The 27186-nt window shown below is 64.5% G+C and overlaps 1 protein-coding gene across 5 annotated transcripts; it reads right to left on the reverse strand.

Moving 5' to 3' along the window:
- Window positions 1-95: 95 nt before the first annotated feature.
- On the reverse strand, window positions 96-27186 carry SYT7 (synaptotagmin 7). Of its 5 annotated transcripts, XM_051776986.1 has the most exons (13): window positions 27059-27186; window positions 16478-16581; window positions 14372-14451; window positions 13094-13225; window positions 12330-12536; window positions 9270-9638; window positions 7169-7294; window positions 4916-5051; window positions 4255-4525; window positions 3683-3852; window positions 3180-3294; window positions 2888-3087; window positions 97-2185 (listed from the first exon to the last, which is right to left on the reverse strand). In XM_051776986.1, the coding sequence occupies exons 1-13, from the start codon at window positions 27087-27089 to the stop codon at window positions 2081-2083; spliced, it is 2046 nt and encodes a 681-aa protein (XP_051632946.1). In that variant the 5' UTR covers window positions 27090-27186; the 3' UTR covers window positions 97-2080. The 5 variants fall into 5 exon arrangements, with proteins under 5 accessions (XP_051632945.1, XP_051632947.1, XP_051632946.1 ...); XM_051776985.1 differs by lacking the exon at window positions 27059-27186 and having other exon boundaries at window positions 96-2185; window positions 16478-16678; XM_051776987.1 differs by lacking the exons at window positions 12330-12536; window positions 27059-27186 and having other exon boundaries at window positions 96-2185; window positions 16478-16678.

Consider the following 27186-nt stretch of genomic DNA (forward strand, 5'->3'; position numbering starts at 1 on the left):
GGATGCTCAGGAATAGGAGGATGCTCAGTGTTGGGATGTCCAGTTCTGGGGGTCTCTCGGTGCTGGGGGGCTGCTCATCCAGATTTCCCATCCCCGCTCCGGGTGGGATCCGCCCCCAAGGATCTGCCCTACCGCTCCCGCGATCCCGGAGCCGAGTCAGGTTGGCAGTTACTGACTGTCCTTTATTACTGAGAGCGGGGGCTGCCTCCAGAAAACGAGGGGCCCCGCTCCCCAAAAATAGGATTCCGCCAAGGAGACGCCCCGACCCGCGCGCCCCTTCCCTGGCATCGCCAGCCGGGCACCCCCCGCTCCCGCCACTCCTCGGCCGGGGCCGCGCTGGGATCTTTAGTTGGGTGGGTTTTTTTACCTTTATTGTTTTTCTCTTTTTTTTTTTTTTGTCTTTTTCTGCCTTTTTTTTTTTTTTTCTTCTGTATTTTACACACCAGTTGGATGTTACCGTCACATGAAGAAGAGAAATACCTGAACAAGATCACGGCTACGAGCTCTAGAGTTAAAAATGAACACACAAAGCCCCCCCGGGGAGCCCGACCGCGGACGAGGAATCCGACCTGGAAAAGCGGGATGGGGCGAGGGAGGGGCTCGGCACAGTCCCCTCGGCTCCGTCTCCTTCCCCAGGCGTGTAAATCTCTTCTTTTATGGTAAAAAAAGAGAGAATCTGACAAAAATACAAATGTCCCTAAAAGCGTCGTTATTACTGAAGTAGCAGAATTATGACTTTCTCTCCAGATTGTCCAAAATCGTCTAAATCGGGGCTGCGGGAGGGGTTGTCCCGCGGCCACCGTGTCCCCAGCTGGCTTGTCCCCACCGTGGCAGGGATGTCGCCCCTCGGGAAAAGGGACCGAGCGGCCGGGAATCCCGCGGATTTTGGGGGGTTCTGGTGCAGGTTCCCCTCCTTGCAGCGGAGAATCCCCTGGAGCACCTCGGGGGGTGTCCCCCGCTCCAAGTGCCCGGTGTCACCGTGAGGGGCTCTACACGGGGGGGGACACGCTGTGACGATGGTGACGTGGCCTCGGTGGCACCCGGAGGGGTGTGGGTGTCCCCGCCGCGGGCGCGGGAGGGGAGAAGGGCGGGGGGAGCCGCGGGGGGAGCAGGAAGACTGAGGATGATCCGTCGTCCGCCACGCGGGGTGACCCCACTGTCGCTCCTCCGCGACCCCCGTCGGGTCCGTCCCCATTTTGGGGGGCCCCTGTCCCGGTGGAGGGGGATGTGCGTCCCAGGGGAACTCAAGGATGCTGCTGGCGCCGATCCCGCCGGGCTGGAATGCCGCCGGCGCAGGGAATGTCGCCTGCCCGGGGTGGGCACGACAGCGCTCGCTCCACCCCTTATCCCCAGTGGTTCACGGGGGTCCGGGATCATCCCGGCTGGAGAGGGAATTCCCTGGGGCCCGGCATCCCCCCGAGGGGCCGCAACCTGCCCGGGGAGGGGGTGAGGGCGGGACTGGGGGGTCCCCCCGGGGGGTTGCGGCCCCCCCGCTGCCCCCGAGCCCGGAGACGGAGGTAAAGCATCGAAGGCGGCCGCGGGCAGAGCGCGCCGGGCTCCTTTGGATAAGGAACTGTGGCATGGCTTCCGATCCCAGGAAAAGGGGCTGCCCCCTCCCCGCAGCGCCCCCCGCCCGCCCCGGGGGGCTCTGGGAGAGGCGGCGGGGGCTCGGAAGGGCGGGGGAGGGGGGCGACGCTGACGCTCGGAGAGGTTTTATTGAGTTGGAAGAGGACGGGAAGGGTGGGAGGGTCCCCCTTGCTCCCGCAGCCTGACCCCCCCCGGCATTTGGGGGTGGGGGCGAGGCCGGGGAGGGGTCGAGAGGCTCCGGAAGCACTCGCAGAAGTCCCGCCCGGCGGTGGGAATAGGGGTGGAGGGGGGGAATCGTCGCTTCTGGCACCTCCTCGCCCGGGGGTCCGCGGCAGCTCCGGGACCCCCAGCGCCGGGGAGGGGCGAGAGCGGGGGGGCCGGGGGGGCTCCCAACCTCTCCTGACGCAGGGTCCCGCTGTCCCGCTGGTCCCGCGCCGGGAGCGGGGTTGGGAGCTGGGAACGGGGACCCCGAGCCCGCGGTGCCGGGGGGGGCTCAGGCCTTCAGCTGGTGCCACTGTGCCACCGCCTGGCGCGGGCGGGCGATCATGTCCTTCCAGTGCTTCACCTCCCCGGGGCCGCTCTTCCAGGACAGGTAAATCTGCGGGAATGGCGTCCTTGGATCCGCGGCTCCGCTCTCGGCCCCTCCATCCCCATCCCGCTCCCCGCCGCCGCCGCCTTCACCCCCAAACTCCTCCATCCCTGCTTTTCTGGCGCCGGGCTATTTTTACCCGCGGATTTTCCATATGGAAAACCGCGTGTGCCAGCTGCCACCGCATCTGACACCTCGAGGAGCCGGTGCCACGTGGCGGGGTTTTAATGGAATATCATGGACGCTGCCAGTGTGTCCATGGAACACACTGTGCTCTGGGAACGGTCGTGCCACCAGCACCGTGCCCTCGGGTGTGCCCACATCGGGAATGCTGCCACCCCTGCCCCTCCCTGGCAGCCTGTGGCGCTGACCTGGGGTTTTGTTTGATGGATTTATGCCAGCTGATGTGTTTTCTTGGAGGGTTTTTGGGATCAAGTGGTAAGGACGGATATCACCGCGCTCGTTTGTCACGGTTACACCTGCGGCGAGCTGGGTGGGTTTCACGTGCAGCAAATCCAGAGGGGATAATTCCCAGGGGATTGGGAGCCAGCCAGATCCGGGTCCCGGATCCTGCTGCCCCATTTCCTGCTCTCCTGGGAGAACTTGGGCCCCGCAGCACAAGGGGTCCCCATCGGGAGGTGACGGACTGGTCGCCCTCGAGCCACTCATCCCAAGTCCCACCTGGCCCCGGTGTCCCCCCGGTGTCCCCACCTTGCCGATGACGTCGTTGCGGCTCAGCCTGTCCTTGTCCATGACGGTGATGACGATGGTGGTCTCACGCAGCCGCTCCGTGGGGATGTCGAAGGCGAAGGACTCGTTGAAGACGGGGTTCAGGCACCGCTTCATCACCACCGTCTTCTTCTTCTCCACCCGCTTGTCCTTGTACATCAGCCACACCTTCACGTAGGGATCTGGGCGGGAAAAGAGCCGCTCAGCACCGGCGTGGGAATCAGGGAATGCCAGCCGGAGCCGGGAGGGGGCTGGGAGGGGGCCAGGGCTGCACCTGACGTGCCCCCGATGTCCATGGCTTTGAGGTTCCGCGCCTTGATGATGTTCACCACGATGGAATTGGCCGAGGGGTTGTAGCACAGCGACAGCAGCAGCTCCCCGCGGCTTCCCTGTGGGATTCATGGGCACCCTGAGGGACTGCCACACCCCACGGAGCTCCACAGTGGGAGCGGGGTGACAGGACAGGACCCCCCCCGGAGTTGGGGTTTTGGGGCTGCCCAGAAAATCAGGGCAGGAGGAAACAGGGACACCCCCGGTGGGATGTTTGCTGGTCTTGCTGGAGGTGGGAGGAGGAGAAAACTTTCATTTTGGATCTACCTGAAACAGCTTGTTTTGACCCAAAATGGGCCACTCGGAGCCTTAATAGAAAGCTTTGGGAAGAGAAACGTCTCATCAGGGAAAACAGCAGAAAACATCCCTGCTGGGGTAGGAAGTGGGGGGTGGTCCTGACGGGACACTGCGGGGACAGGGGGGGTGGGAGTGGGCCCAGGGCCTTACACTGCCATCGCTGCATGGCTTCAGGTCCTTCCAGAAGGTCTGCATCTGGGTGAGGTCCACCTTGTTGAGCGGGATGGACACCTCTCCGATGGGATCGTTGCGGCTGAAGCGGTCGTAGTCCAGCACCTGGAGATACAGCACCCGCTGCACCACCTTCTCGTAGGGGAACCCTGCACCAGAGACAGAGGGGAGGAGAAGCCAGAGGGAATGAGGAGCCGGAGGGATGAGGAGCAGGAGGGAGTGAGGAGCCGGCACCCCTTTGCCCTTCCCCTGATAACGGCAAGACTTTGGAATCACGCAGAGCACGAGGAGCAGAGCACGGCCCGAGGGGCCAGTGCCGGGTTAATTCCCACCCGTGGGGGCTTGTTGGGGGGATGGAGCCTTCCCATCTTTCCCCCATGTCCCCTTTAAGGGGTACCCCTCCAACCTGGCCCTGGAGGCTTGGCCAGCCCACGGCACCACCGATGGCCACCACACCAGTGGCTTGAGCCGAGCTGAACCTCCAGGTCCCACCACGGCTCTGTTTCCACCCTGGGCCAGTCCATCCACTCCCAGTCCATCCCAATTCTTACCTTCGAAGAGGAAGGTCTCGTTCCAGTGCGGGTTGAGGTTCTTCCTCTTCACCTTGGTCTCCAGCTTGTGCTTCTTGTCGGGGAGCAGGTAGATCTTGACAAAGGGGTCACTGGTGCCGCTGAAGTCCTTGGCCGGCAGCTCCTGCGCCTTCATGATCTTCACGGTCAGGGTGGACTCCTGGAAGTTGTAGCCGACGCTGAACTGGATGCGGCCCAGGTTCTCCCGGCTCACGCCTTCGTGGCCCTCGTCATCCTCGGAGCCCGGGGAGAGCTGGGGGGGAGGAGGGAGGTGAGAGCGATGCCGGGCGTTGCTGGGGACCCCCGTCCCCCCGGCCTTGCATCACCCCGACCCCTGACCCCCAGCCCCGTGAGCTGTCAGAGACCATCAGCCTCTCCCTGCTGCCCCCGCCGCTTCCCATGACTTCCCATGACTCCTGGCTCCGTGCCACTCGTCCCGGGGAAGCGGGAGCTCCAATTAACCAAATCCCTCCTGACAGCACAGCCCTCACGTGTCCGGCCCCGCTCGCTCCCTGGTGCCGGCCCTGGGGACGCACTGAGCCGGCGGGGACTCGGCGGAGAGGGGGGATGTGCCGGAACTCTTCTGGCACGGGCAGGATGCCGACCATGGAGACCCCATTCCCGGTGCATCCCGTCCACCCACCATGAGCATCTCGCTGGTCAGGGAGTTGACCAGGTCAGAGACGGAGGAGTGAGGCTCCGTCTTGCGGTCGGACTCGTCGTGGGGTGGCTGCCCCGGCACCGGTGCCGTGTTCACAGCCTTGCCGCCGGCCGGCAACCTGCAGAAAGAGAGGCGATTCCTTGGAGGAGAGGGGCCGGGAGAGCCGAGGACGAGACCGTGAGGGGCTGCCTGGGAGCCCTCTCCCAGCAGATGCTGCTCCGGGGCTGTGCCAGCACCCAGTGGACGCTGCCAGGACACCGGTGGCTGTGGCCCACCGGCTTCCCGGACCCGATCCCGGTGCCAGTGGGTGCCCTGGGACCTTTGGAGCACAGCAGCAGGTCCCACACCATCCGTGTCCCCAGGCCAGGGACGGCCCTGTCCCCACCGGCGGCTCCGGCTGCACCTCACACCACAGCCCGTTATCCCGGTGGGCACCCATGGGTGCTCCACATGCTTTCCTGCGGCCGAGACCCCCCCAGGATCACTGTCCCTGTGGCTCCCGGATGGTGGGAATGGTGCCAGGAAGGGTGGGCAGCCGGGAGCGGCGGGAGGCAGCCGGACAGAGCAGCGATGGAGACGGGAATGCACCGGGGCCACGCTGCCACAAGGCACAGGGACAATGGGACACAGGAACATGGCAGAGGGGGGACAGGCACCCCGAGATGCTCCCGCTGAGCCACGACACCGTGACAAACCACCAAGAGGTGCAGGGACACTCGGGAAGGCACAGAACATGCCATGGACACGCCACACCACGCCAAGCACACGCTGACACACGGGGAGAGGACACACACACGCACACACGGGATGGCACCGGGAAGGACCGGAGAGGCCGAGGCAGCTGGGGAGGGAAAACAAAGTTAAAACCAGGGAAAATGAAAGGCGGAGGAGCCGCTGGGCGAGGAGGCACCGGTGGAACCGCAGGAAGTCACGGACAGCGGGAGAGAGAGCGGGAAAGAGCAAGAGAAAGGAGGAGCGGTGTCATCCAGCGCCGGCCTGCCGGGAGGGAATGGGAGAGGAGGGATGGACAGACGGACGGAGAGCGATTGGTCGCCGGGACGGGAGACGCGCCGAGGCACCGGGCTGGAGCCGCCGGGGCCGGGCTGGAAGGAAGAAGCTGAGAAACAGGGATGGAGGAGGTGTTTGGAAGAGGAAGAAGAGCGGTCGGTCGGCAGCGTCGCCGGGCGGGAGAGAGCGGAGACCGCCCGGGCGCGTCCCCTTCGCCGGCCGGACCCGCCGCGTCCTGCGGAGCTCAGGGAATGGGGAGGAGCGGGGATGGAGGTGGGGAGGCCATGCGTGCGCCGGCATGGGTTTTTGAAGCCTGGATGCGGGAAGCGGGAGCGGGGTCTTGCGGCACAGCCACCCCCCAACGCCGTGTCCCAGGTGCCCCCCCCCGTCCCGTCGGCACGCGCTACCGGTGCTCCCGGTATTCCCGGTGCTCCCGGCAGGGACCGGCTGCGCAGCGCGACGCCGGGGAGGGAAGTGCTAAAAGATGGAGCGAAAACCAAGCGGAGCAGGGTAAAAATAGCCGGTGGGCGAGAACGGTGCCAGTTGAGCCGCACGCCGAGCAGCGCCCGCCGGCTTCACACCTCCCCCCTGCTCCGGAGGGGACGAACAGCCGCTCCCGGCGGCACACGGACCCTCCGCCGCTGCCAGCCGGGCTCTCCTGCCGCTGCGGCGTGCCATGCCAAGCCTTTGGCATCCCAGGATCGCGGGGAGCAGCCGGAGGCGAGGGGCCGTGCCGTGCCGGAGGAGAACGGGCATAATGCGTCCTCCCGGCACGTCGCGCTCGCTCTGCCCCTTTGGGGGAGGGGGCAGCGGTGTCCCCGTATCCCAAGGGATGCTGCCCGTCCCGCCGGGACGGAGGCGGCAACGGCGCTGTGGGGACGGGACGCAGCTCAGCCCGTGCAGAGTCCTTTTGGGGCGGTCCCCGCGCGTCCCCCCTGCCCCGCGGCTGCCCGAGCGCGTCCCCCCGCATGCAGCCAGCGCCGGGAAGGGCAGGAGGGGGAGGAAGGAGGGAGGAGGGAGGGGTGGGGAGTCCTCTCCGTGCCGCCGCTCCCGAGGCAGAACTCAGACGGGGAGAGCTCAGACGTCCCGGTGCCCGCTGGGCCACCATGTGCCGCTCCAACCTTGGCGCTCCACGAGGGCAGCCTCCTCCTCCTCCTCCTCCTCCTCCTCCCTGGATGGGGCCCTCGTGTCCTCCTCCTGCGGGACCGGCCTCGTCCTCGCTCATACCTCTTGTCCCCCTGAGCGTTCGCCTGGTTCGGCTGCGTCCCAGCGGGTTGCAGGTCGGGAATATTGGCAAAGTCATCTTGCTCTGAGAGTCCCAAAACCAGGGATAACACCACCATCCGGCCTTCCCTGCCCGGGCGGGCCCCGCCGGCAGTGGGAGAGAGAGAGAAAGAGAGAGGAGAACACAGCGTCAGGCGGGGAACCGGCAGGAGCCGGCGGGACCTCGGCGAGGGGCCCCTGGATGCGCCCGCCGGCTCCTGCGGGATGGGCTGCGGGGAGAAAGGCACCGGCTCCGGGGAGATGGATACCCCCGCCTGGATATCCCTCTCCTCCACCGGTCCAGGCAGGGAGGATGCCAAAATCCTGGTGACAGGGGGAAAAGGCGACCGGAGGGGCTGGGAATGAGGGACGTTATGGCAGGAGTGAGGCACCGGCATCATTCCATGGACGAGGGGGCGGTGGTGCCCTATCCGAGGCTCTTTGCCCCCTCTGGAGCGGCCTCTGTGGGATCCGGAGCCGCATTTACACCGCGGCGCCGGGGAGGATGAGCAGAGCAAAAGGAAAATCAATGGATCGGGAAAGAGGCGGTGGGAAGCGGCAGCGGCTCCTCCGCGCTGACTCGGCACGTCTGGGCGCTGCGGCTGCTCCCCCTCCGCCCATTCCAGGCTGGAAGCGGCACCAGGGCTCGGTAAACAGGGAGAACGTGACCCTCGGGACGGCTGAGGAGCCGCAGCTCCATATTGGGAACCCGGGAAATGAAGCTGGAAGGGACCTCTCGGTGGGAAAGGGAAGATCGGAGAGGAATGAGGAGCGGGGTGGGGTCACGGTCAGTGCACCCCAGGGGGCCCGGAGGAAGGTTCGTCCCTCTCTCCAGAGCTGCCTGTGCGGGAAGGAGCGGGATGAGCACCCAAACTGGTGCCTCTCGGGGTGTTTCCCACCTAATCCTGATGCAGGAGGTGCTGTGCCAGCTCATGGAAGGGCAGGATCAGTCCCCGTGTCCCACTCCCAGCATTCCCAGTCTGCGGGAGGCGCAGCTGGGACCTCAGCATCCCTTTTTCCAGGGTGCTGGGGGGCAAACGGAGGAAAGGGAGGAGCTGGAGAATCCAGGGGAGGATGGAGCCGGGGGCACCAGCTCTGCGGAGGAGTGACATTGTCATGTGCCGAGACACGGTGACAACACGGGACTCGGATTAGCCCCCGGGGTTTGATGCTGGGAATCCAGCGCCGATGGAGGAGATGGGGTTAAGGAGCTTAAGGATCACACGGATCCTCCGGCTGGGAGCGATATCAGGACCCAACACACGGTCGCCCTGCCCGGGGGCCACCACCCCCCCCTCCCCGAATCCTTGGGACAATGTCACTCCCCGGGGACAGCGCCGGTGGCTATCCCGCGGGCTGGATCATCCCTGCATTCCCTGGGGATGGAAAAGGAGTGCAATATCCAGCCCAGCCGGTGACATGGCAAAGAAAACTGGGGGACCCTTCCCTGAGCCCCCCGGGCCGGGTGGGTCATCCCTGCCCCCGTGAGGGGGATGGAGGGAACATGGATCTTCCCGCGGGAATGAGCAGTGTGTCCCCGAGGGGGTGATGGACGAGCGGCTGTGCGGGGGCAAATGAAGGAGCAGAGAGAGGGATGAAACAGAGGGATGGAACAGAGGAAAGAGGGATGGAGAGAGGGACTGAGGGAGAGATGGAGCAGAGGAGATGGGGATGAAGCAGAGGGATGGAGCAGAGGAGACGGGGATGGAGCAGAGGGATGGAGCAGAGGAGACGGGGATGGAGCAGAGGAGATGGGGATGGAGCAGAGGAATGGAGCAGAGGAGACGGGGATGGAGCAGAGGGATGGAGCAGAGAAGACGGGGATGGAGCAGAGGGATGGAGCAGAGAAGACAGGGATGGAGCAGAGGGATGGAGCAGAGGAGACGGGGATGGAGCAGAGGGATGGAGCAGAGAAGACAGGGATGGAGCAGAGGGATGGAGCAGAGGAGAGTGAGATGGAAAGGACGATGGACCAGAGGAGACAGAGATGCAGAGGATGGTGGAGCAGAGGAGGAGGCGATGGGGATGGCGATGGAGGGAAGAGCGCTGGAGAGCACACACTTACAGGAAGGACTTCATGTCCAAGCCGCGGCTGCGGATCTGCCCCACCACGTGGTCCCAGCTGCCGGGGTTGGAGCGGCTCCGACCCCCGGCCATGCGTTGCTTGGAGCCGGCGGCTGTTCCCTGGCGCGTTTGGCCGCCGCGGGTGCCGCGGGAGTTGGCAGCAGTACCGGAGGGGCCGCTGTGGGCCTGGAGGTGGCCCAGGCTCTGGCTGGTGGTGGGCTGGCTGTGGTTGCCACGCTGGTGTTGGCTGAGGGGCTGCTGCAGACTTTGCTGGCGCATGAGCGTGCGGGGCCTCTGGAATTTGGGATCGCCTGCTGAGGTGGGGATATACTCAAGGGTAGTGGCTGTGGACAGGGTGGAGTCCTCGAAACTTAGGGAGAGGAAGGGCAGAGGAGAGGAGAGAAAGGAGAAGAAGGTGAAGGGGCAAAATTGGAGGAAGGAAAAGAAGAGAGTTAGAGAGAAGATGCCCCAGCGCAGGGAACGCTCAGGCGGGAGCCAACGGGAGCGGCGCCCGGATCCTCCACCTCTCGCCCGCTGCTCGGCCTTGCCGGGGGCCCGGGGGGCTCGTGCCGCCACCATGTCGCCCGTCCCGCGTCCCCCCCCGGGGGGCTCGGCCGGGCTGGATGTGCCCACCCGCTTCCCGCGGCTGCCGCTCCGCTTCCCGGCGCCCGACCTCGTCTGCGGGAGAATGAGGCTACTGCGAGGAGGCAAATCCCGCGGCGGCCGCTCACGTGCCGCCGGCCCGGCCCCTCGGCCCCGCTCCCTCCCCGCCCAGCCCCGCGCCCGCGCCGCGGGGGCTCCGCGTCCCCATCCCGCCGGGACCGGGGGGGATCCTGCGGGGCCGAATCCCCGCCGTGGGGACGTTCCAGCGAGCCGGGGGGCCCGGGGAGGGATGCCCGAGGTGGGAGGCTCCCAGCTCTGGGACGATGGATGCGGACGCGGCTCCGGTGGGACGCGGAGAGTGGAGAAGCCCGGCCCGGGACGGACAGGCTTCCAGAGCGGGAAGAGCGGGCAGGATGCCGGCGAGGAAGCAGCGCATGCCTGGCGCGGCCCATGCAGCCGGGCGGGAATGCCCGTGGCGGCCTGGAATGCTCGTGACCGCGGGACCGGGGGGGCAAAATGCCCCCAGGGACCACCGAGGAGTCGCCTCGAGCGGCACCCACTGACCTCATCCTGATCCCGGCCTTGCCACGGGACAAAGCTGTGCCATCGTGCAATGCCAGCGGCGGGGGTAGAGGGGGATGGCAGGGGAAGGATAAATAGCTCCAAAAACCGAAATAAAGAGGTGAAGAAAGAGCGAAAGGCGTGAGGAAGAGAAAGAGGAGGGAAGGGAGTGGAGAGGAGCGGAGAGCCGGGATGGCCGGAGCCGGAGGCACTGCCTGGGCACTGCCCCCTCCCCCCCGCGCCGCCGCCGCCCTCCTTTCGTTTTCCTATGGAATCCTAAATTAGTTCAATTTACAACCTCTCAGTCACAGGAAACTAAATCTGGCTCCCGTCGGCCCCGCGCCAGCTGGAGGCGCGAGCTCTGCCAGCGCCGTGCCAGGCGGCACTGCGCCCTGCCCGCTCCCGGATGGATCCCGTGGAACCAGGAGCAGGACACAGCACCCAGACCCTCAGCATGGACCCCCAGGACGCCCCCGATCCCGACAGCTCTGCACCAAAGGGATGCTGGAAAACGGGACGTGCCCTTAACCCTGCCCTGGCCGCCTGCGTCGTCCATCTGTCCAGATTCCCAGTGGGAATTCGCTTCTCCACCGAGTCTGAATACGGCTCCCCCTCTTCCTTGCCTCTCCCTCCTGCTCCCAGTTCCCAGCTGGAGCACGCCAGCGTCACGCCACCGATTCTGGGGGCATTCGGGATTTCTCCCAGGCAGCAGGAGGGACCTGCCCCTTTTCCATAGGTTTTCTCCCCACTGACACGGCTGGAAAAGCACACCAGCCTGGGAACCCCCAGGCTCTCCAAGGGTGCTGGCGCTGTTGCCGGGATGTCCTGGATGCCACATCCTGGTGCTGGAGAACCAGGGCAGAGTCCAGGAACACAGGACGGAGCCAGATCTGACACATTCCCGTCAGCAGCCAGCAGAGCTGCGGCCTTCCCAGTGGAGGGTCTCACTGACCCCCCCACCCCGAGCCTGCCAAAGCCTGGATTTTCCCTAAAACTGATCGATCCTGGACTTCTCCCAGATTTTCCCAGTATGGGGTGGTAGAGCCGCAAATGTTATGTTGGCACCGGGTCAGGGGAGCGTGGGGAGGGAAGAGGCTGGAGACGGCACCATTCCTGAGGGATGGGAACACGGGACAGCACTTCCCGTCTCTGGGCCATCACCAAGGTGGCACTGCCTGCCCTGGGAATGCTGAGCTGCTTCCCGCCGGGATCAGACAAAGCTGGAAATGTGCCAGACACGGCACCTAAAGGGGCTCCCTCTGAGCCAAAACAACATCAGGAGCACGGGAAACTCCTCATTGCCTTCGGCACAGTGGCCCTGGGAATCTGCTGGTGGCCTTCGGGACATATTGGTGGCCCTGAAGACCTGTTGGTGGCTCGGGGAATCTGCTGGTGGCCTTTGGGACATATTGGTGGCCCTGAAGACCTGTTGGTCGTCTTGAGGATCTACTGGTGGCCCAAGGGACCCGTTGGTGACCTTGGGAACATGTTGGTGGCCCTGAAGACCTGCTGGTGTCTCCAGGGACCTGCTGGTGACCTTGGGAATATATTGGTGGCCCTGAAGACCTGTTGGTGGTCCTGAGAATTTATTGGTGGCCCTGAGAACCTACTGGTGGCCCCAGGAACCTGCTGGTGACCTTGGGAAAATATTGATGGCCCTGAAGACCTGTTGATGGTCCTGAGAACCTACTGGTGGCCCCAGGAACCTGCTGGTGACCTTGGGAAAATATTGATGGCCCTGAAGACCTGTTGGTGGTCCTGAGAACCTATTGGTGGCCCCAGGGACCTGGCGGTGACCTCAGGAACACGTTGGTAGCCCCGGGGACCTGATGGTGGCCCCCATCCAAGTGCATCCCTCAGAGGGGAGCGTCTCCGTGCCAGTGGCGTGCTCACTCACTTGGACAGGCTGAGCTTCCCTGCGGCCAAGTGGCTCTGCACCGTGTGCCAGCGGCCTCGTGCCGCCTTTCCCGCTCCGGGCTCGCTGTGGGCGGACACGCTGCTCCTCATCCTGTCCTCGCCGAGCCGCTGCTTGTCCCCGGGCCGGTCCCCGGATAAGCCGGAGGCGGCCGACGCCGTCAGCTTGGCCCCTGATAACAGAGAGCCACTGGGCCGGGCCAGCGGCCGGACACCCCCCAGGACACATACGGAGCCGGACGGACACACGGACGGACGTGGGAGAGGAATGAGGGGAGAGGGCAACAGAGCCAGACGGACAAGAGACGGACAGACAGAGAGAGAGAGAGAGAGAGACATCAGCACTGCCAAAAAAAAAAAAAGGGGGCCTGGCCAGGGGGCGTGTGGGGGGCCTCTGAAAACCGTCCAAAAGAAAGTGGGGAGATGGGAAAGGGGTCGGGAATTGGGGTCCCGCTCGCCGGCAGCCCGACCCCGCGCCGAGGGGGTGCCCCCAACGCGCAACCCCGTCCCGGGGGGACATCCCAGGAAACCCCGGGAAAGCGGGAAGGAGGGGTTGCTCGTCTCCATGGGGAGGCCCATGGGGTGGCGTGCGGGGAGCCTGGGAGCAGGAGGAGGAGGAAGAGGAGCAGGAGGAGGAGGAGGAGGAAGAGGAGCAGGAGGAGGAGGAGGAGGAGGAGGAGGAGGAAGGCGAGAGGGTACTGCCCAAATACTCACTACACGGAGCAAACCCGGCAAGGAGAGACTCACTTGAGGGAAAGGCGCGGATCACCGTACGGAGCGTAAGGAGAAATGTTTAGGATAAACTCCTTGGGAGGGTAGGAGCTCCATTTCTGCTGCACTGTGTTGTCATTGTTATTCCAAAAGTCTCTGTCTAGATCGCTACAGCGGCCGGATTCCAGGGGAGAAAAGAAAAGGGAAATACAAGAGAGAGAAGCTGAATTCCTGCGGGAAAGGGGAAGGGAAAGCAGCGCTCTGGCCCCGAGCGCCAGGATCCTGCGGAGAGAGACGGGGAGCGCGGCTGCCCATCCCTGGGACACCGACACACACACACACACACACACACACACGGACGGGGACAGACGGATGGATGGAGCAGGGAAGAGCTGTGGAGAGACAGGAGCGGGCAGCTCCACCGGCTGGGAAGGAGAGAAGGATGGTGGGAATTAAGGAGCGAGCGTGGTGCCGGCACGGCATTCCCGTGTGTGTCCATGTTGCCTCCTCAACAGGTCCTGGAAGTGCACCCTGCATGGTTAACCACGTGTTGGAGACCCTTCCGGATCTCTTCCTGCTGCCAGCATGGAGCCTGGAATTCCTGGCTCCGGGAAGCCACCAGATCTGTGTGCCAGGGACTGGGGGCCCAGAGGGTTCCTGCTGGGAGACTGGAAAAGCTGCCGCTGCCCGGCTCTCCCAGCCCTCGCCAGGGCCCACCTGCAGCTCTGGGATGATCCCGGCTGTGCCGGAGCTGGGGAGGGAAAGACACGTATGCCGGGATTCAGGAGGGGATGTGCTTCCCACTCCACTTCCAGCGCATCCCAGCTGGGCTGGGAGCAGCATCCAGGTGCCCGAGGTACCCCGGACACCTGCACCCCAACAACACCGTGGGAGGAGGTTTTCCATAGCCTTATTCCAGGCAGGAGCTCTTTCCCTGCTACTGGTCCGGCTCCCTCCTCCCTGGAGCCCCGTGGGGGGTTTCCAGAGGCAGTACTGGATCTGGGATATCCAGGAGAGCCCCTCCAACTTCCAACCCCACACTTCATTCCCTACCCAGAGCCATGAGACACTTCAGCTCTGCTCTCCTTCCTGCACGGAATGCCCCCGGGATGCAGAGCCATCTGCACACCCAGACCTGGAGCATCCCTGGGCTGAGGCTCCTGTGGCTCCATGCTCTGGCTCCGTGGGATACACAAGGATGCAGGAAAGACCCACCAGCTCTCCCAGTGTCCTGGAGCCCCTTTCCCACTGGGAGTGGGGAACCAGGGAATGGCCACCTCTGTCCTTCCTCTCCCCCCCAGTCCTGGCACCTACTTGATGGTTTTCTTTTCGCTGCGGCCTCGGCTGGAATCCGGAGTTCCCACGGTCTCCAGGGAAGTCTTGTAACGCTTTCCCTATGGAAAAGGCAGGAGGGAGGAATGAGGAAGTGGCAGGGGACCCCTGGAGTGTCCCAGCAAAGGATGGGAGCTGCCTCCATCTGCTGAGTTCATCCCAGATTTCACCTTTTTCCCTTATTCCCTCGCAGTCTCCAGGTCCCATCCCACCCATCCAAGCAGCAAAATTCCCAGTTGCTCCGTCCCGTGATCCCTGGGGGCTCGTACCCCGTGTCACCCCAAGGACAGGATGGTCACCGCCTCCAGTGTCCCATTCCAAGGCCTCACCGGGAAGCAGTGGATAATTTTAGGCTTAATTGAAGCTGGATTAATTGAGTTCACCTTTCCCAGTGCCCGGGAAGCACTGCCGTGGGATAATGAAGCCGGAGCTGGCTCCTAACTGGGGCTGGTAATCAGGACACTCTGGCGGGTTCCGCGCGCTCTGAGCCCGGAGCGCAATTAGTGCCAATTAGACAACAATTAGGAGCCGAGGAGGCTCCAGGTGGGAAGGGACCAGCTCCCGCAGCAGGATGGGCTGGAGAACCGGCCCTTCCACCACGCTGGGCCTGGAGCTGGGAGCATCCCCCCTGCATCCAGCCTGCCCAGAGAATGGGAATATTTCTCCCTTCTCCTCCTTCCCAGCCTCTGCAGCTCCACACGGAGCTAAATCCTTGGAATGCTGAGACACCTGTGCTCTTGGCACAGTGTCCTTGGGCTGATCCAGCTGGGAGCTGCCAGGGTGTTGGAACTCCTTGGATGCCCGTGGGCTAATCCTCCTGGGAGCTGCAGGAATGTTGGATGTCCTTGGATGTCCATGGGCTAATCCTGCTGGGAGCTGCAGGGGAACACCTGGATCTCTAGCTGTCCACAGGCTGATCCTGCTGGGATATTGGATGCCCATGGGCTGATCCTGCTGGGCTCTGTGGGGATGTTGGAACGTGGATGCCCTTGGACTAATCCTGCCAGGAGCTGCAGGGGAACACCTGGATTTCCTTGGATGCCCATGGGCTAATCCAGCTGGGATCTGCAGGGATGTTGGATGTCCTTGGATGCCCATGGGCTAATCCTGCTGGGCTCTGTAGGGATGTTGGATGCCCTTGGATGCCCGTGGGCTAATCCTGCTGGGAGCTGCAGGGCAACACCTGGATCTTCTTGGATGCCCATGGGCTAATCCTGCCAGGAGCTGCAGGGATGTCAGACCTCTCTGGATGTCCACAGGCCATCCTGGAGGGAGTCGTCCCTGAGCCCTGGGCTCATCCCTGTCCCTGCTCAGGGCTCGTGAGGACACGGCCCTCCCGGCAGTGGCCGCGTGGGCACATCCCGGAGCCGGGCCCGCCGGGCTTGGCTGTCATTCCCACGTAGCCGTTCCAGCTCCGGGTGCTGCCGAGGGCCAGTTGGGATTCGCCTTCCCGGCCAATTTACACTTGTTTGTTCCCCTGCCAGTTCGTCCTCCTCCTTTCCAGTGCTTATCCCTGCCTCTCCACACCTCCTGGAGGGCACCTGGAAGCCTCTTCCCACCCAGCACCCCCACGCTGCCTTACACCCGGCCGGATCCCCTCTCCCATTCCCGGGGGGAATGCTGCCTTCCCACGGCTCAGGGCGGGCATCTCCCACACGGGAAGTGCCGCTGCCGTCGGAGCACTTGACCCAGATTCGATTCCGACGGCGAAGGAAACGTGGCCGAGCACGTCCTGCTCCCGGGAGAGCGGGAGGAGGAGGAGGAGGAAGGGAGAGAGCGCTGCCCCGATCCACAGTGGGAATGCAGAGGGGAGTGGGCGGCAGGGACGGCTCGTGGTGCCAGGGACGGGCTGGCCGCCTTCCCACGGGGCTTTTCCAGGCGGGAGCGTGCCCAGCAGGACCGGGGCCAGCTCGTTCCGGCTCGTCACCAACATATATCCAGATATTTGGAAACTTCCCTTCGCGCCACGTGAACCTTTCATTATCCCGGCCAGAAAAACCAGCCCGAAGGAAAGGTGCAGCCAGGGAATCCCCGGCAGCTGGAATTGCCCCCCGGCCGGGGAAGGGGGCAGGGAATGGTGGCACTCACCATCTTGCGCTGGCACCACTGGCAGATCCCGCAGAGGACGATGGTGGCACTAAGGCTGACGGTGATGATGGCTGAGACCAGCAGCACGTCCCGGGAGGGGCTCCCTGTGGGACAAAACAGGGGGGTCACAGGGGATTCCCGGGGTATTCCTGCTGGGAGTGGGGGCGCACCACCCACAGGGAGCATTCGGGAGAGCCGGGAGAGGAGAGGCAGGGAAAACACAGCTCCTTCCCCTTCCCGATTTCCAGGCTTCCCCTTGTCCAGCCCTTCTCCTTTCCTCCCTCTTTGCCTTCCTAATGCTTGTCCTTTCCTCATCCTTTCACCTTCTCCAGCCCCCTCCCCTTTTCCTTCCCCTTCCTTCCTCTTCCTCTTCCCTCCCTTCCAGACAAGCAACCCCAGTTTTGTCCCTGGATCCATGCCCTGCATCCACCCCCCGGTCAGGATTCCCTCTTTGGCTCAACCGGTCCCACACGGATTCGCCCCAAACAGCAGCATCTCCCATGGGGACAACCCTGGGGACCCCACAAACGGATGGAGACCACTCCACTGCATCCAGCACATCATATCCCTGCTCCCAGCCTGTGGAATGGCCCTAGAACTGTGGGAGCATGATCACGGATCTAAGGTGGCTTGGGGGGGGTCCAGCGGGACCCCAGGACTGGCTCAGCCTTAATTCCAGGTAGGACCTCAGCACAACATCCCTGTGGACACCTCGCACCCCGCTGGGATGGGGGCCGTCCATGGAGTCGGGAAGCGGCGGCGGGAGCTGTGCTGCGGTATAAATATTAAACAATAATTGTTAATAATTAATTCGCCTGCAGACCTTTGTTATTGTAGCAGATTTTGCCGGCGGCTCCGGGGCCTGGGTGAGTCAGAGGGGACCGGGAGAATGGATTGGGATTCTGGAATCCACCCCCCGCCCCTGCACTTGGAAAAGCACCCACAGCCCCCCCACCTCGGGATGAAAAGGAGGAAAAGGGATGGTGACCACAAAGAGGAGTTTTATAGAAATCCATTCAGGATCAGCTGAGGATGGTGGGATGAGGGTGGGATAAGGGTGGGATCCTGGGGGGGATTTAGGGAACAGGGCTGGATGTCCCACCAGCACTCCCTCCATCCAAAGGCAGCTCCTCCATTGCTCCCGGATCACGAGGAGCCTGTGTATAAAACTCACATAGCAACTGTTGCCTAGGAGGGAATTTGGGACCAGCCCTTAATTTCAAACATTTATAAACCCCAGCTGGATAAGCTGCTGGGGGAATGGAAAGAGCTGGATCTGGCGGGAAGGGCTTGGGACCCCCTCCTCGGGATCCCGACCAGTTCAAGTGGGACATGGGCTTACTGGGATTGGGGGGTGACCCCCCCAAATGCTACCTCAGCCCCCTCAGCACTTTCTGATCCGACTTGGGAACACGGTGACCCCTCTGGCTTATCCCGGAGCTTCCACAAGCCCTTCGCTCCCTGCGGGGTCATGCCCAAATTAATCTGCAGGGAGGGAATCAAAGGAGAAGGAGAGGAAAAGAAGCCACCACGGAGAGGGATATTAGTGAGTTCCAGGGGCCAAGTTCCTAGAGCCGAGGTGCCACCACACGCCCAAGCCTGGCATCACCCGGTGATCCCGACGGATATACCAGCGGGAATCTGCCTGGGGGTCTTCCCCGGGCTCGGTGGGTGTTCCAGCCCTTCCCACTGGGAACACTCATCCCTCAGCCGTATCCCCAGGGCGGGGGTAGCGATTCTGGGGGTGTCCCTGTGCACGAGGGGGTTCCAGCCCTTCCCGGTGGAAACATGGATCCCTCAGCTCTGTCCCCAGGCTGGGGGAGGGATTCCGGTGCCGTCCCTGTGTCCAGGGCGGGTTCCAGCCCTTCCCGGTGGGAATACACATCCATCAGCCCTGTCTCCAGGCCGGGGGGGCCATTCCAGCCCCCCGACCGCTGCCGCCCTCAGCAGGAGTTCGATGGCTCGTTTTCCAGGCAATTAGCACTTGGTTAATTAAAGAACCGGAGCCGCTCGGAGCTCCCGGAGCGTCCCCAGCCCTGGGGCGCGGTGTGGGGTATCCGCGCCGCTTGGAATGCTTGGAACGGGAATGCCACGGGGCGGGTGGGTGCAGGGGGAGCACGGGGAGCAGCGTCGGCCCCGGGAGGGGGTGACAAGGTGACAACGCGGCACTTGTTCACACCGCCGCTGTCTCTCCTTCCATAAGTTTCCCAGGCTGCCAGCGCCGATCCAGCCGGGAGTAGGGAGACGGCCGGGTGGGACTGGGGGGTCCACACCCCCAAATCCCAAATCCCACCTGCCCTTCGCTGGTCCTGCCTCGTCCCATTGGCACAGCGAGGGGGGTATCCATGAGACGGAGATCCCACGTCCCCCTCCAAGGGGTTGGGTCTCCCTATCCCGTCCCACGTGCTGGAAGAGCACCGCGGAGGCTGGGAAGGAGGTGGAACGTCCCTGCGGCTCTTTCATCAGGATTCAATGCCACTTGAGGGATATAATTCCACTTTTCCAGTCGGTTATCGATGAGGGGATTACCTGCCTCGCTAATGCCGCGGCTCTCCAGCGGTGGATTTGTGTGGAGCTGCGGGAGCAGGACCCGGCTGTGCCGGGGGAGAGGCACCCTGTTCCAGGGGGAGACAGTTCTGGATGCAGGGAGAGAGTCCCTGTGCTGAGAGTTTCCCTGTTCCAGGAAAGAGGGGCACGGTGCCGCGGGAAGAGGGTCCTGGATGCATGGAGAGGGTCTCCACAGTGGATCCCTTCCCACACACACCTCTTGGCCAAGCAGGAGACCCCCCCACGCGCCCGTGCCCACACCCTGCACCTTGGAGTGGGAGACGGGAGATATTTGGGAGCTGAGGATGGTGGCTGTGATTCCAGCCTGCTGCCAGGTACCCGTCCTTCTTTATCCGCTGCTCCCGCAGGCTCGGGATTAGCTGCCTCCGGAGCGGGAGCAAGCTCCGGCCTTTGTGGGTGTGAGGAAACACTTCAAACCCAACCCCAGCACAAGGAGAGGCGCCGAGATCCAAGAGGGATTAGCCCTCCGGAGCAGTGTGTAAGCCAGAGATCCACCCGGAGGAGGCAAGAGCCGCCGATGCCGACGGATCGGGAACGTGCCGGGGTGGTGGGAGGGGGGCTGTGGCACAGCTGGGCACCCCTGTGCTGGCAGCACGGGCTGGGGACACCCAGGGGTGTCCCAGCCACTCCCAGATCCTCCTCCTGGAGCTCCAGCCTCGACTCAGTGGCTTTGAGCATCTCGGTGGCTGTGGGTACCTCGGTGACCTTGGGAATCTTGGTGGCTTTGGGAATCTTGGCAGTCCTGGGCACCTCGGTGGCTTTGGGAATTTTGGTGGCTCTGAGCATCTCTGTGGCCCTGTGCATCCAATGGCTTCGGGTTTGTGTGGCCCTGGGCAACGTGGTGGCCCGGAGCATCTCGGTGGCTTTGAGCATCTCAGTGTCCCCGTGCATTCCAGTGTCCCTGAGCATCCCAGTGTCCCTGTGCATCCCAGTGTCTCCGTGCATCCCAGTGTCCCTGTGCATCCCAGTGTCCCTGCGCATCCCAGAGTCCCTGTGCATCCCAGTGTCCCTGTGCATCCCAGTGTCCCCGTGCATCCCAGTGTCTCTGTGCTCTCGGTGGCCCCGTGCACACTCCTCTCCAGGATGGTGAGACCCTCACAATCCAAGACGTCTGCGGCCCTTTCCCTGCCCTGATTCCCTGTGTCCCTGTGCCCATCCCAGCACCCAACCCCATCCAAGGGCTGCCCCGTGACCCCCCACCAAAGCCCTTGAGGGGCATCCAGGGAGGGATCCAGATCCTCTCCTGACTGAAAGCTCCTGCACGGCATGGAGAGGTTGGAAAAGACCTTCATGGAGAGACAAAGGCTTTGGATGAGCGGTGGGAAAAAGCTGCAGCACCAGGGCTGGAACCGACCTCTCCGCAGGTGTCCCATGGGGATGTCGTTGTCCGGGCCCTCAGGGCTGTGCTTTTGGGTGCAGATCCCAAAATTCCCAGGTTTTATGGATAGAGCATCTCCCTGGCAGCTTCTCGGTATCCCAGCTCCACCCTCCCATGTCCAGTGGTGAAATCCATGGATGCAAAGTCCCCCGGGGAAGGAATCAAAGCCGTGGGAGCCTCCCCAGCCCCGGCTCCCGCTGAGCTCCCTGGAAGCGGCGATCAAAGCCGGCAGCTCCACACGGAAAAACGTCTCCATGTGCCAAGCTGCTGCCACACGGGCATCCAGCCTTGCCAAACCAGCAGCAGAAACACGTTCCCGGGAAAAGGGGAGCGGGAGAAGGTGCCAAGCTAGCGACACATCCCCCCCTCCCAATATTTCACCAGGGTCGGGATGTGCCGCTGAGCCCAGACAGGGGCGCTGGGAGCGGGATGGTGGATGGGAAGGGATCCTGCCTGGATCGGCATCCCCTCATGCCGCTGGGATCGAGGGCCACGAGACTGGGAATGAGGTGGCCATGAGACTGGGAATGAGGTGGCCACAGGACTGGGAATGAGGTGGCCACAAGGCCGGGAATGAGGTGGCCATGAAGCCAGGAATGAGGTGGCCACGAGGCTGGGAATGAGGTGGCCACGAGACTGGGAATGAGGTGGCCACGTTGTCACGCCGGGGCTTCCCAGATGCCACTTTCCTGGCGCCAGGCCATTAATTCCTCCTCTTCTCATCCTCCCACTCATTTGCTCAATATTTCCCAAACCTCTTATTTTTAGGATGCAGCTGAAAAGCTGTGAATTTGCAGCTTTCGCTCCTGTGCAGGATCCCAGGAGCGAGGAGGGTGGGCACAGGGCAGGATCCCGGTGGGAACAGCAGGCAGGTGGAATCCAAGCCCTCGGCGCAGGTAGAGGGAGAAGGGATGGACACAGAGCGGCTGTGGGATGTGAAAAATCTGAAGGGAGGTGAGGCTTTGTTGCCACCCCTGGGAACAGCCCGATGGGCTTTTCGGGAATGTTTTGGTCCAGGCTCGGTGAAGGGCTGGGACGGCTGGGCCTGGACGTGGCACCTACCCAGATGCTCCCAGGGGCTCTGTGGACACGAGGGATCATCAGGAGCCCCATGGCCATCCTGCTGTCCCAGTAGGATCCCGGGATGAGGCTCCAGGAGAGGAGCGGCGTCCCAGGGTGAGAGGGGCGGGCACACCCGTCTGGTCTCCATCTGTGCGTCTGTCTGTCTATCCGTGCGTCCCCCTCTCCGACACATCCATCAATCTTGGCATCCATCCGTCCCTCGTACACATCTGTTCTCCATCCAGCCATCTGGCCATCCCCCGGAGCTGTCAATCCCTCCGGCTCTGCCTCCCCCACGCCGAGCTGCCGGGCCCGGGGGGCTTCACTCGGCAGAGCCCACCGGCACCATTCCCAGTCTGCGGGGAGCACCGGCCCAAAACACCGGGAACACCGGCCCAAAACACCGGGAACAGCAGCCCAAAACACCAGGAACACCGGCCCAGAACACTGGGAACAGTGGCCCAAAACACCGGGAACACTGGCCCAGAACACCGGGAACACCAGCCCAGAACACCGGCCCAAAACACCGGGAACACCAGCCCAAAACAGCACGCTGCTCCATCTGCATGGCACCACGTTCCCTATCCCAACCTGCTGATGGACAAGGATTGTTCCCTCCGGCTCTGGTGCCACCTGTCCCCCCTCCATGGCCACCGCGAGCAGGAAGTGGGGATGGAGGGAGAATCTGGCAAGGGAATGTGCTCCTTTCCCGGTGCTGGGCTATTTTTGGCTGAGGATTTCCGGAGAGAGCCGTGTGGTTTCTCTGCCTCTCAGTCCCCACCGTGTCCCTCTTCCCGAGGAGCACCCCGACACCCAAACTCCCTCTGCTCCCATGATTTCCAGCCACCGCCTTCCCCATTCCAATCCCTGCTCCCAGCAGGGTGCCGCTCTTCCCTCGGAGAGGCCGGTGTTCCATGTAATCCCTGCCCCCAAATGAGCCATGGAGCCCCCAGGAATCTGGGGCTGGATGCGCCTCCAGCTCTGCTTTTCCAGGCACAGAATCGTGTCCTGGCTCCAGCAGCGGGCACGGAGGAGCAGGCTGGGCTCTCATCCCGAGTGGCACTACCAGCTCCGCGCCGTCACCACTTAGCCTCCCGCCCCTGGGCTCTCCATCATTCCCGAGCCCTTCGGGTGACAGCGGGAGAGAGGGAAGGCAGAGAGCCAGAGGCTCCCAGGGGACAGGAGAGAGCAGCCTCCATGCAGCCCATCCCAATCCCACCGGATCCCTGCCTGCTTCCCAGCTCCAGTTCCCCCCCCGGGAAGTGCCCCCCAGTTATGTCACGTGGGATCCATCTGGGACTGTGGGGACAGAATTCCCGCAGGGAGCTCAGCGATGGGGGGATGCCACAGCCCCCAAATCAGGGAACTGGCAGTGCTGGGGGAGAAAGAAGAAGGTTGGAACACGTGGAAAGATGGAGAAGGGCAGCTCAGAGGGAGGAGAGAAGAGGAAGAGGAAGGGAATGAAGGGCCGAGGAAGGCTCCAGAGGGAGGACTGGGGACACAGGGGTGGGAAGGTGCCTGGGGGAGGTGGAGCTGGTGGAAAACCTCCAGCAGAGCCTGATCCCAGGGCTGCATCCTCCAGGGATACACAGGGATGGTCATCCATGGGGAGGAAGGAGAGTCATCCAGGTGGGGCTAGTGGAAAACCTCCAGCAGAGCCTGATCCCGGGCCTGTGTCCTCCAGGAATACATGGGGATGGTCGTCCGTGGAGAGCAGGGATGGTCATCCGTGGGGGAGTGGGGACAGGACACATCACCCCCTGCAGCCACCAGTGTCCCACAGGCCCATCCAGAGGGGTCACACCTCTTTCCATGGATACCCAGAGCCCCCCAGGGCGCATTCTGACGCCGTTACCCCCTCGGAAGGCCGGGATCTGGGAAGCTGTTCCGTGCCATCCCTCGGCCACCGCGCCGGCTCCGCATCCGCCGGCACGACCGGTCGCTTCCCTTCAAACCTCATTAACTCCCCCCAAGGTGACCCTCTCCCTCCCTCCCGCAGCCGGGAACACCGGGAAGGGTCGGGGTGCTGGGAGGGCCCCCTGAGCTCCTGGATGGGCTCGGAGCATCCCTGTACCACGGCCAGGCTGGCACCCCAGGGATGAGGGACCTTCCCCCTGGCACCTCCCAGCCCCCTGCCCCCCAAGCCCGAGCTGGCCCCACGCACACCCCAAACCCCCCAGTGGCAGCGGGGGGGGTCCATCACCCCTCTCCACGCTGTCGCTCTGCTCGTTACTCCCGCCCTCCGGCGGCTCTGCGGGAGCCCTTCCCTCCCCGAATCCATGTATAATGGATATCGTAGCCGAGCCCCCGGGGGCCGGGGGGTGGCAGCGATATTATCTGCATCTGTCTTCATTCCCCGCTCCCCCCTCCCTTCCCAGGCAGGCGGAAAAGCCGCGAGATCAGGCGCTGGAAAAGCCGCCTCCAGCTCCTCTCCTGCTCTTTGGAATCGGGGAGGGGGTGATCGGTGAGACCTCCCAGCCCGGCCGTGACCCACCCCCAGTCCTTGTTGTTCCCAAGCCGTACACGGGGTCCTGGGACACGTCAGTGTGTGGGATCCTACGGGTGCGGGGAGGATGAAAAGCTTGGAATTGGTGGGAAGGAAGGAATTCTGAGCTGCCCTGGGGGGCTCAGAATCTGCACGGACACCCCACTGCCACGGAAAACGGGATGGAGCTGCCGGGGGGAACAAAGGGAGGGGATGAGGCCGCGGGGAATGCTTCCAGCTGCTGGAGCAGAGGGGCTGGCAGGGAGGCGAAGCCCAAACCCCAGCAAGATGGGGCTCCGGGGGAGGAACTGGAGCTCCAGCGCCGTGCCCGTGCCGGGACGCGTGGCTGCAGCAGGTGCCTGGCTCCCGGCAGGGCCGGCCCTCCGCTCTTTGTCTGCCTTCCCGCCTGTCACGCTTCCTCATCATCCTCCCAGCCTCCCACCTCGGGGTGTTCCAGTTTGGAAGCCGACTCTTATCCCAGCCCCGGGCATCGGGGATGTGATCCCAAAGCCGCACGAGCACGCAGAGCTCTCCATCCACCCATCCATCCGTCCACCCATCCATCCATCCCCCGAGACGGTGCGGGGGGAAAACAGGCAGCTGCCTGGTTATTGATTCACCACCTCCAGCCGCCGCGCGGCTCTGCTCGGAATCATTCCAGCCGGGAAGGATGGGGACAGCGGGAGCAGGGCCCCCTGGCAGCTGCTTGGAGCGTTTGAGGTGCAGCCTGTCCCCCTCCAAGGGGACAGCTGGTGCCAGCAGCAGGGACAGGGATGGACGGGGGGGTCTGGCCTTGCAGGGGAGGGGAAGGAGCTTCCCGGCGTTCCCAAAGCCGGCGTGGGCGGCGAGGGGCACATTGTCCCTGTGGCACAGAGGGCACCTTTGTGGCAGCCCCAGTCTCTCGGGCACGGCGCTCCCGACACGGGGGACTGTCCCCCAGCATCACAGCCCTCCGTGGCCTCCCAGAAAATCTCCCCAGCTGGCGGGAGCCGCTTTGGGAAGCGCCTCGGTTCGGTCCTAATTCCCAACACCCCTCGCCAGCCCAGCCCAGACTCCCTCGGGCGTCTCCGACCCAAAAACCAGACACCCCCAGCAGCACCTCCGAGCTTCACGTTCCCCCACACACACCCCCATCTTCCTGGGCACCAAAGTTTCCCGAATTTCCCCACATTGCGTCTTCTCCCCCCGGCATGAAACGCAGCCAACACTGGGGGTCACAGCCACCGTCCCCTCACGGTCACACGGAGCAGGGGACGAGGAGGACGAGGCTGGTGCCACCTCGGGCAGGGATTTGGGGGGACAACAGGCGGGATGTGGCAAATCCCAAATCCCGCGGGGGTGTGAGCCACAGGCACCCTCCCAGCCTCCACTGGTGGGGGTCAGCCCCGGAACCTCCCGGGCACTGCGGACACGGGCGACAACACCTGGGAAAAGCCGGGAAAGGGGGTCGGATGCTGGCACAGGTGTGTGCACCCCCAGCCCCACCAGAGCCCCCCACGGCTCCAGGCGCCACGGCACAGCCACCGCCGCCGGTGACGTGGGAAAACTCCCACGTGACGGGAGCCCCAGCAGCTAGGGAGCACGGGATTTGGGGAGAGGGGATGTGGATCCGTCCCCCCAAATCCCGCAGCTCAAAGCTCAGCCTCTGAAGCTTCCAGGCTGCCAAGAAGTGTCAGCAGTGGCACGGGCAGCCGTCGGTGTCCCACTGGCCACCGATGGGGACGTGGGGCAGGGACGAGGGGGACAAACTGGGGGCAGGTGCGAAGTTCGGAGGGGGAATAACCGGGAGCAAACGCCGGGCACGGGGAGGGAAGAGCGGCGCCGCCGGCGGGGACAGCCTGGCGACCCCTCTCTGCCACCGACCCGCCGGGTGACCTTGGGCCGAGCCGAGCCGTGCCGCGCTCCGGGCATCCCTGCGGGGTCACGCGGCCGGAGCCGCTCCCGCCGGGAGCGCTGAGCCCGCGGCCGGGCGGGAAGTTGCCCTCGAAGGCAGCTCGGCCGGAGCCGCCGAGTGCCGGGCGGCGGTGCCGCTGTCACCCGCCGCGGGGAACGGTGCCCGGCGCTATCCCGAGCCGGCGGTTCCCGCAGGCCTGGCACCTGCAGCTCGCGCCCGCCGTCCCCGCTGTCCCCGCAGCCCCGCCACCGCAGGACACGCCGTCCTTCTGCCCGCTCCCCGGGCCCCGGGACACGGCCGGGGACGGCTGCCAGGCCCCGGGGATCCGCAGCGCTCCGGCAGCATCCCTGTGCCTCCACACCCCCAAAACCTCCCCGCCGGCGTCCCAGATTTCCCGGTGCGGGGCCGCCCGGTGCCTTCGGAGCATGAGCTCAGCAAATCCGCGCCGGAGGAAGCCCCTTCCCCAGCCGCCCACCCCCGCGTGTCCCGGTGTCATTCCAGAGGCGCAGCAGGACGGGGATGGGGGACCCCAAGAAGGACGGAGGGGATGTGCTGATCCCTGGATGCCGGCACCCGGCGGGATTTGGGACTCACCCGGGGGCTGGGGGGTTTGCTGGGGGTCTGGGGAGCAGGGTGCTGTCCCCGGGTGTTGGGGGGTCCCCGGTGAGGGGTATCGAGGGCTCCAGCAGCTCTGCAGGATGAGGAGCAGAGGGATGAGCTGATCCCTGGGTGTTTGTCTGGATGTCGGCACCCGGCGGGATTCGGGGCTCACCCGGGGGGTAGGGGAGGGGGTGCAGCCCCCGGGGTGTGGGGGGCGTTCGGAGGTGGTTTCCAGGGCTTCGGCGGCTCTGCAGGACGAGGATCGGAGGGATGAGCCGATGCCTGGATGCTATCTGGGTGCCGGCACCCAGCGGGGCTGAAGGTTCACCCCGGATTTTTCGGGGGGCCGGCGACCCCCGGGGGGGGTGTCGCGATGTCGCCGGGCGGGGGATGTCGGTGGCTCCGGCCCCTCCGCAGCACGACCACGCCGGCGACAGCGACTTTCTCCCCAAACTACCGAACTCACGGCGAGGCGCCCCGGAGGTGGGGGGGGGCAGCGGGGCAGCGGCCACCGCGTCCGTCCCCCCCCCGCCGCGTGTCCCCCGCGTCCTGCGCGTCCCCGTCCCCCCATTCCCGGCTCCCCCCGGGGCTCACCTGCGCCGGCAGCCTCCGGGTGCAGGTACATGGTGGCGGGTGGCGGCGGGGCGCGGCGGGGCGGCGGGGCGGCGGCTGCCCGGTGCGGCGGGGCCGCGGCTCATCAGACGGCGGCGGGGGCGGTGGCG

Source organism: Manacus candei, unplaced genomic scaffold (assembly GCF_025592945.1).
Source record: "Manacus candei isolate 608988 ecotype Guabito, Panama unplaced genomic scaffold, ASM2559294v1 h1tg000009l, whole genome shotgun sequence".
In the NCBI taxonomy this organism is placed as follows: Eukaryota; Metazoa; Chordata; class Aves; order Passeriformes; family Pipridae; genus Manacus; species Manacus candei.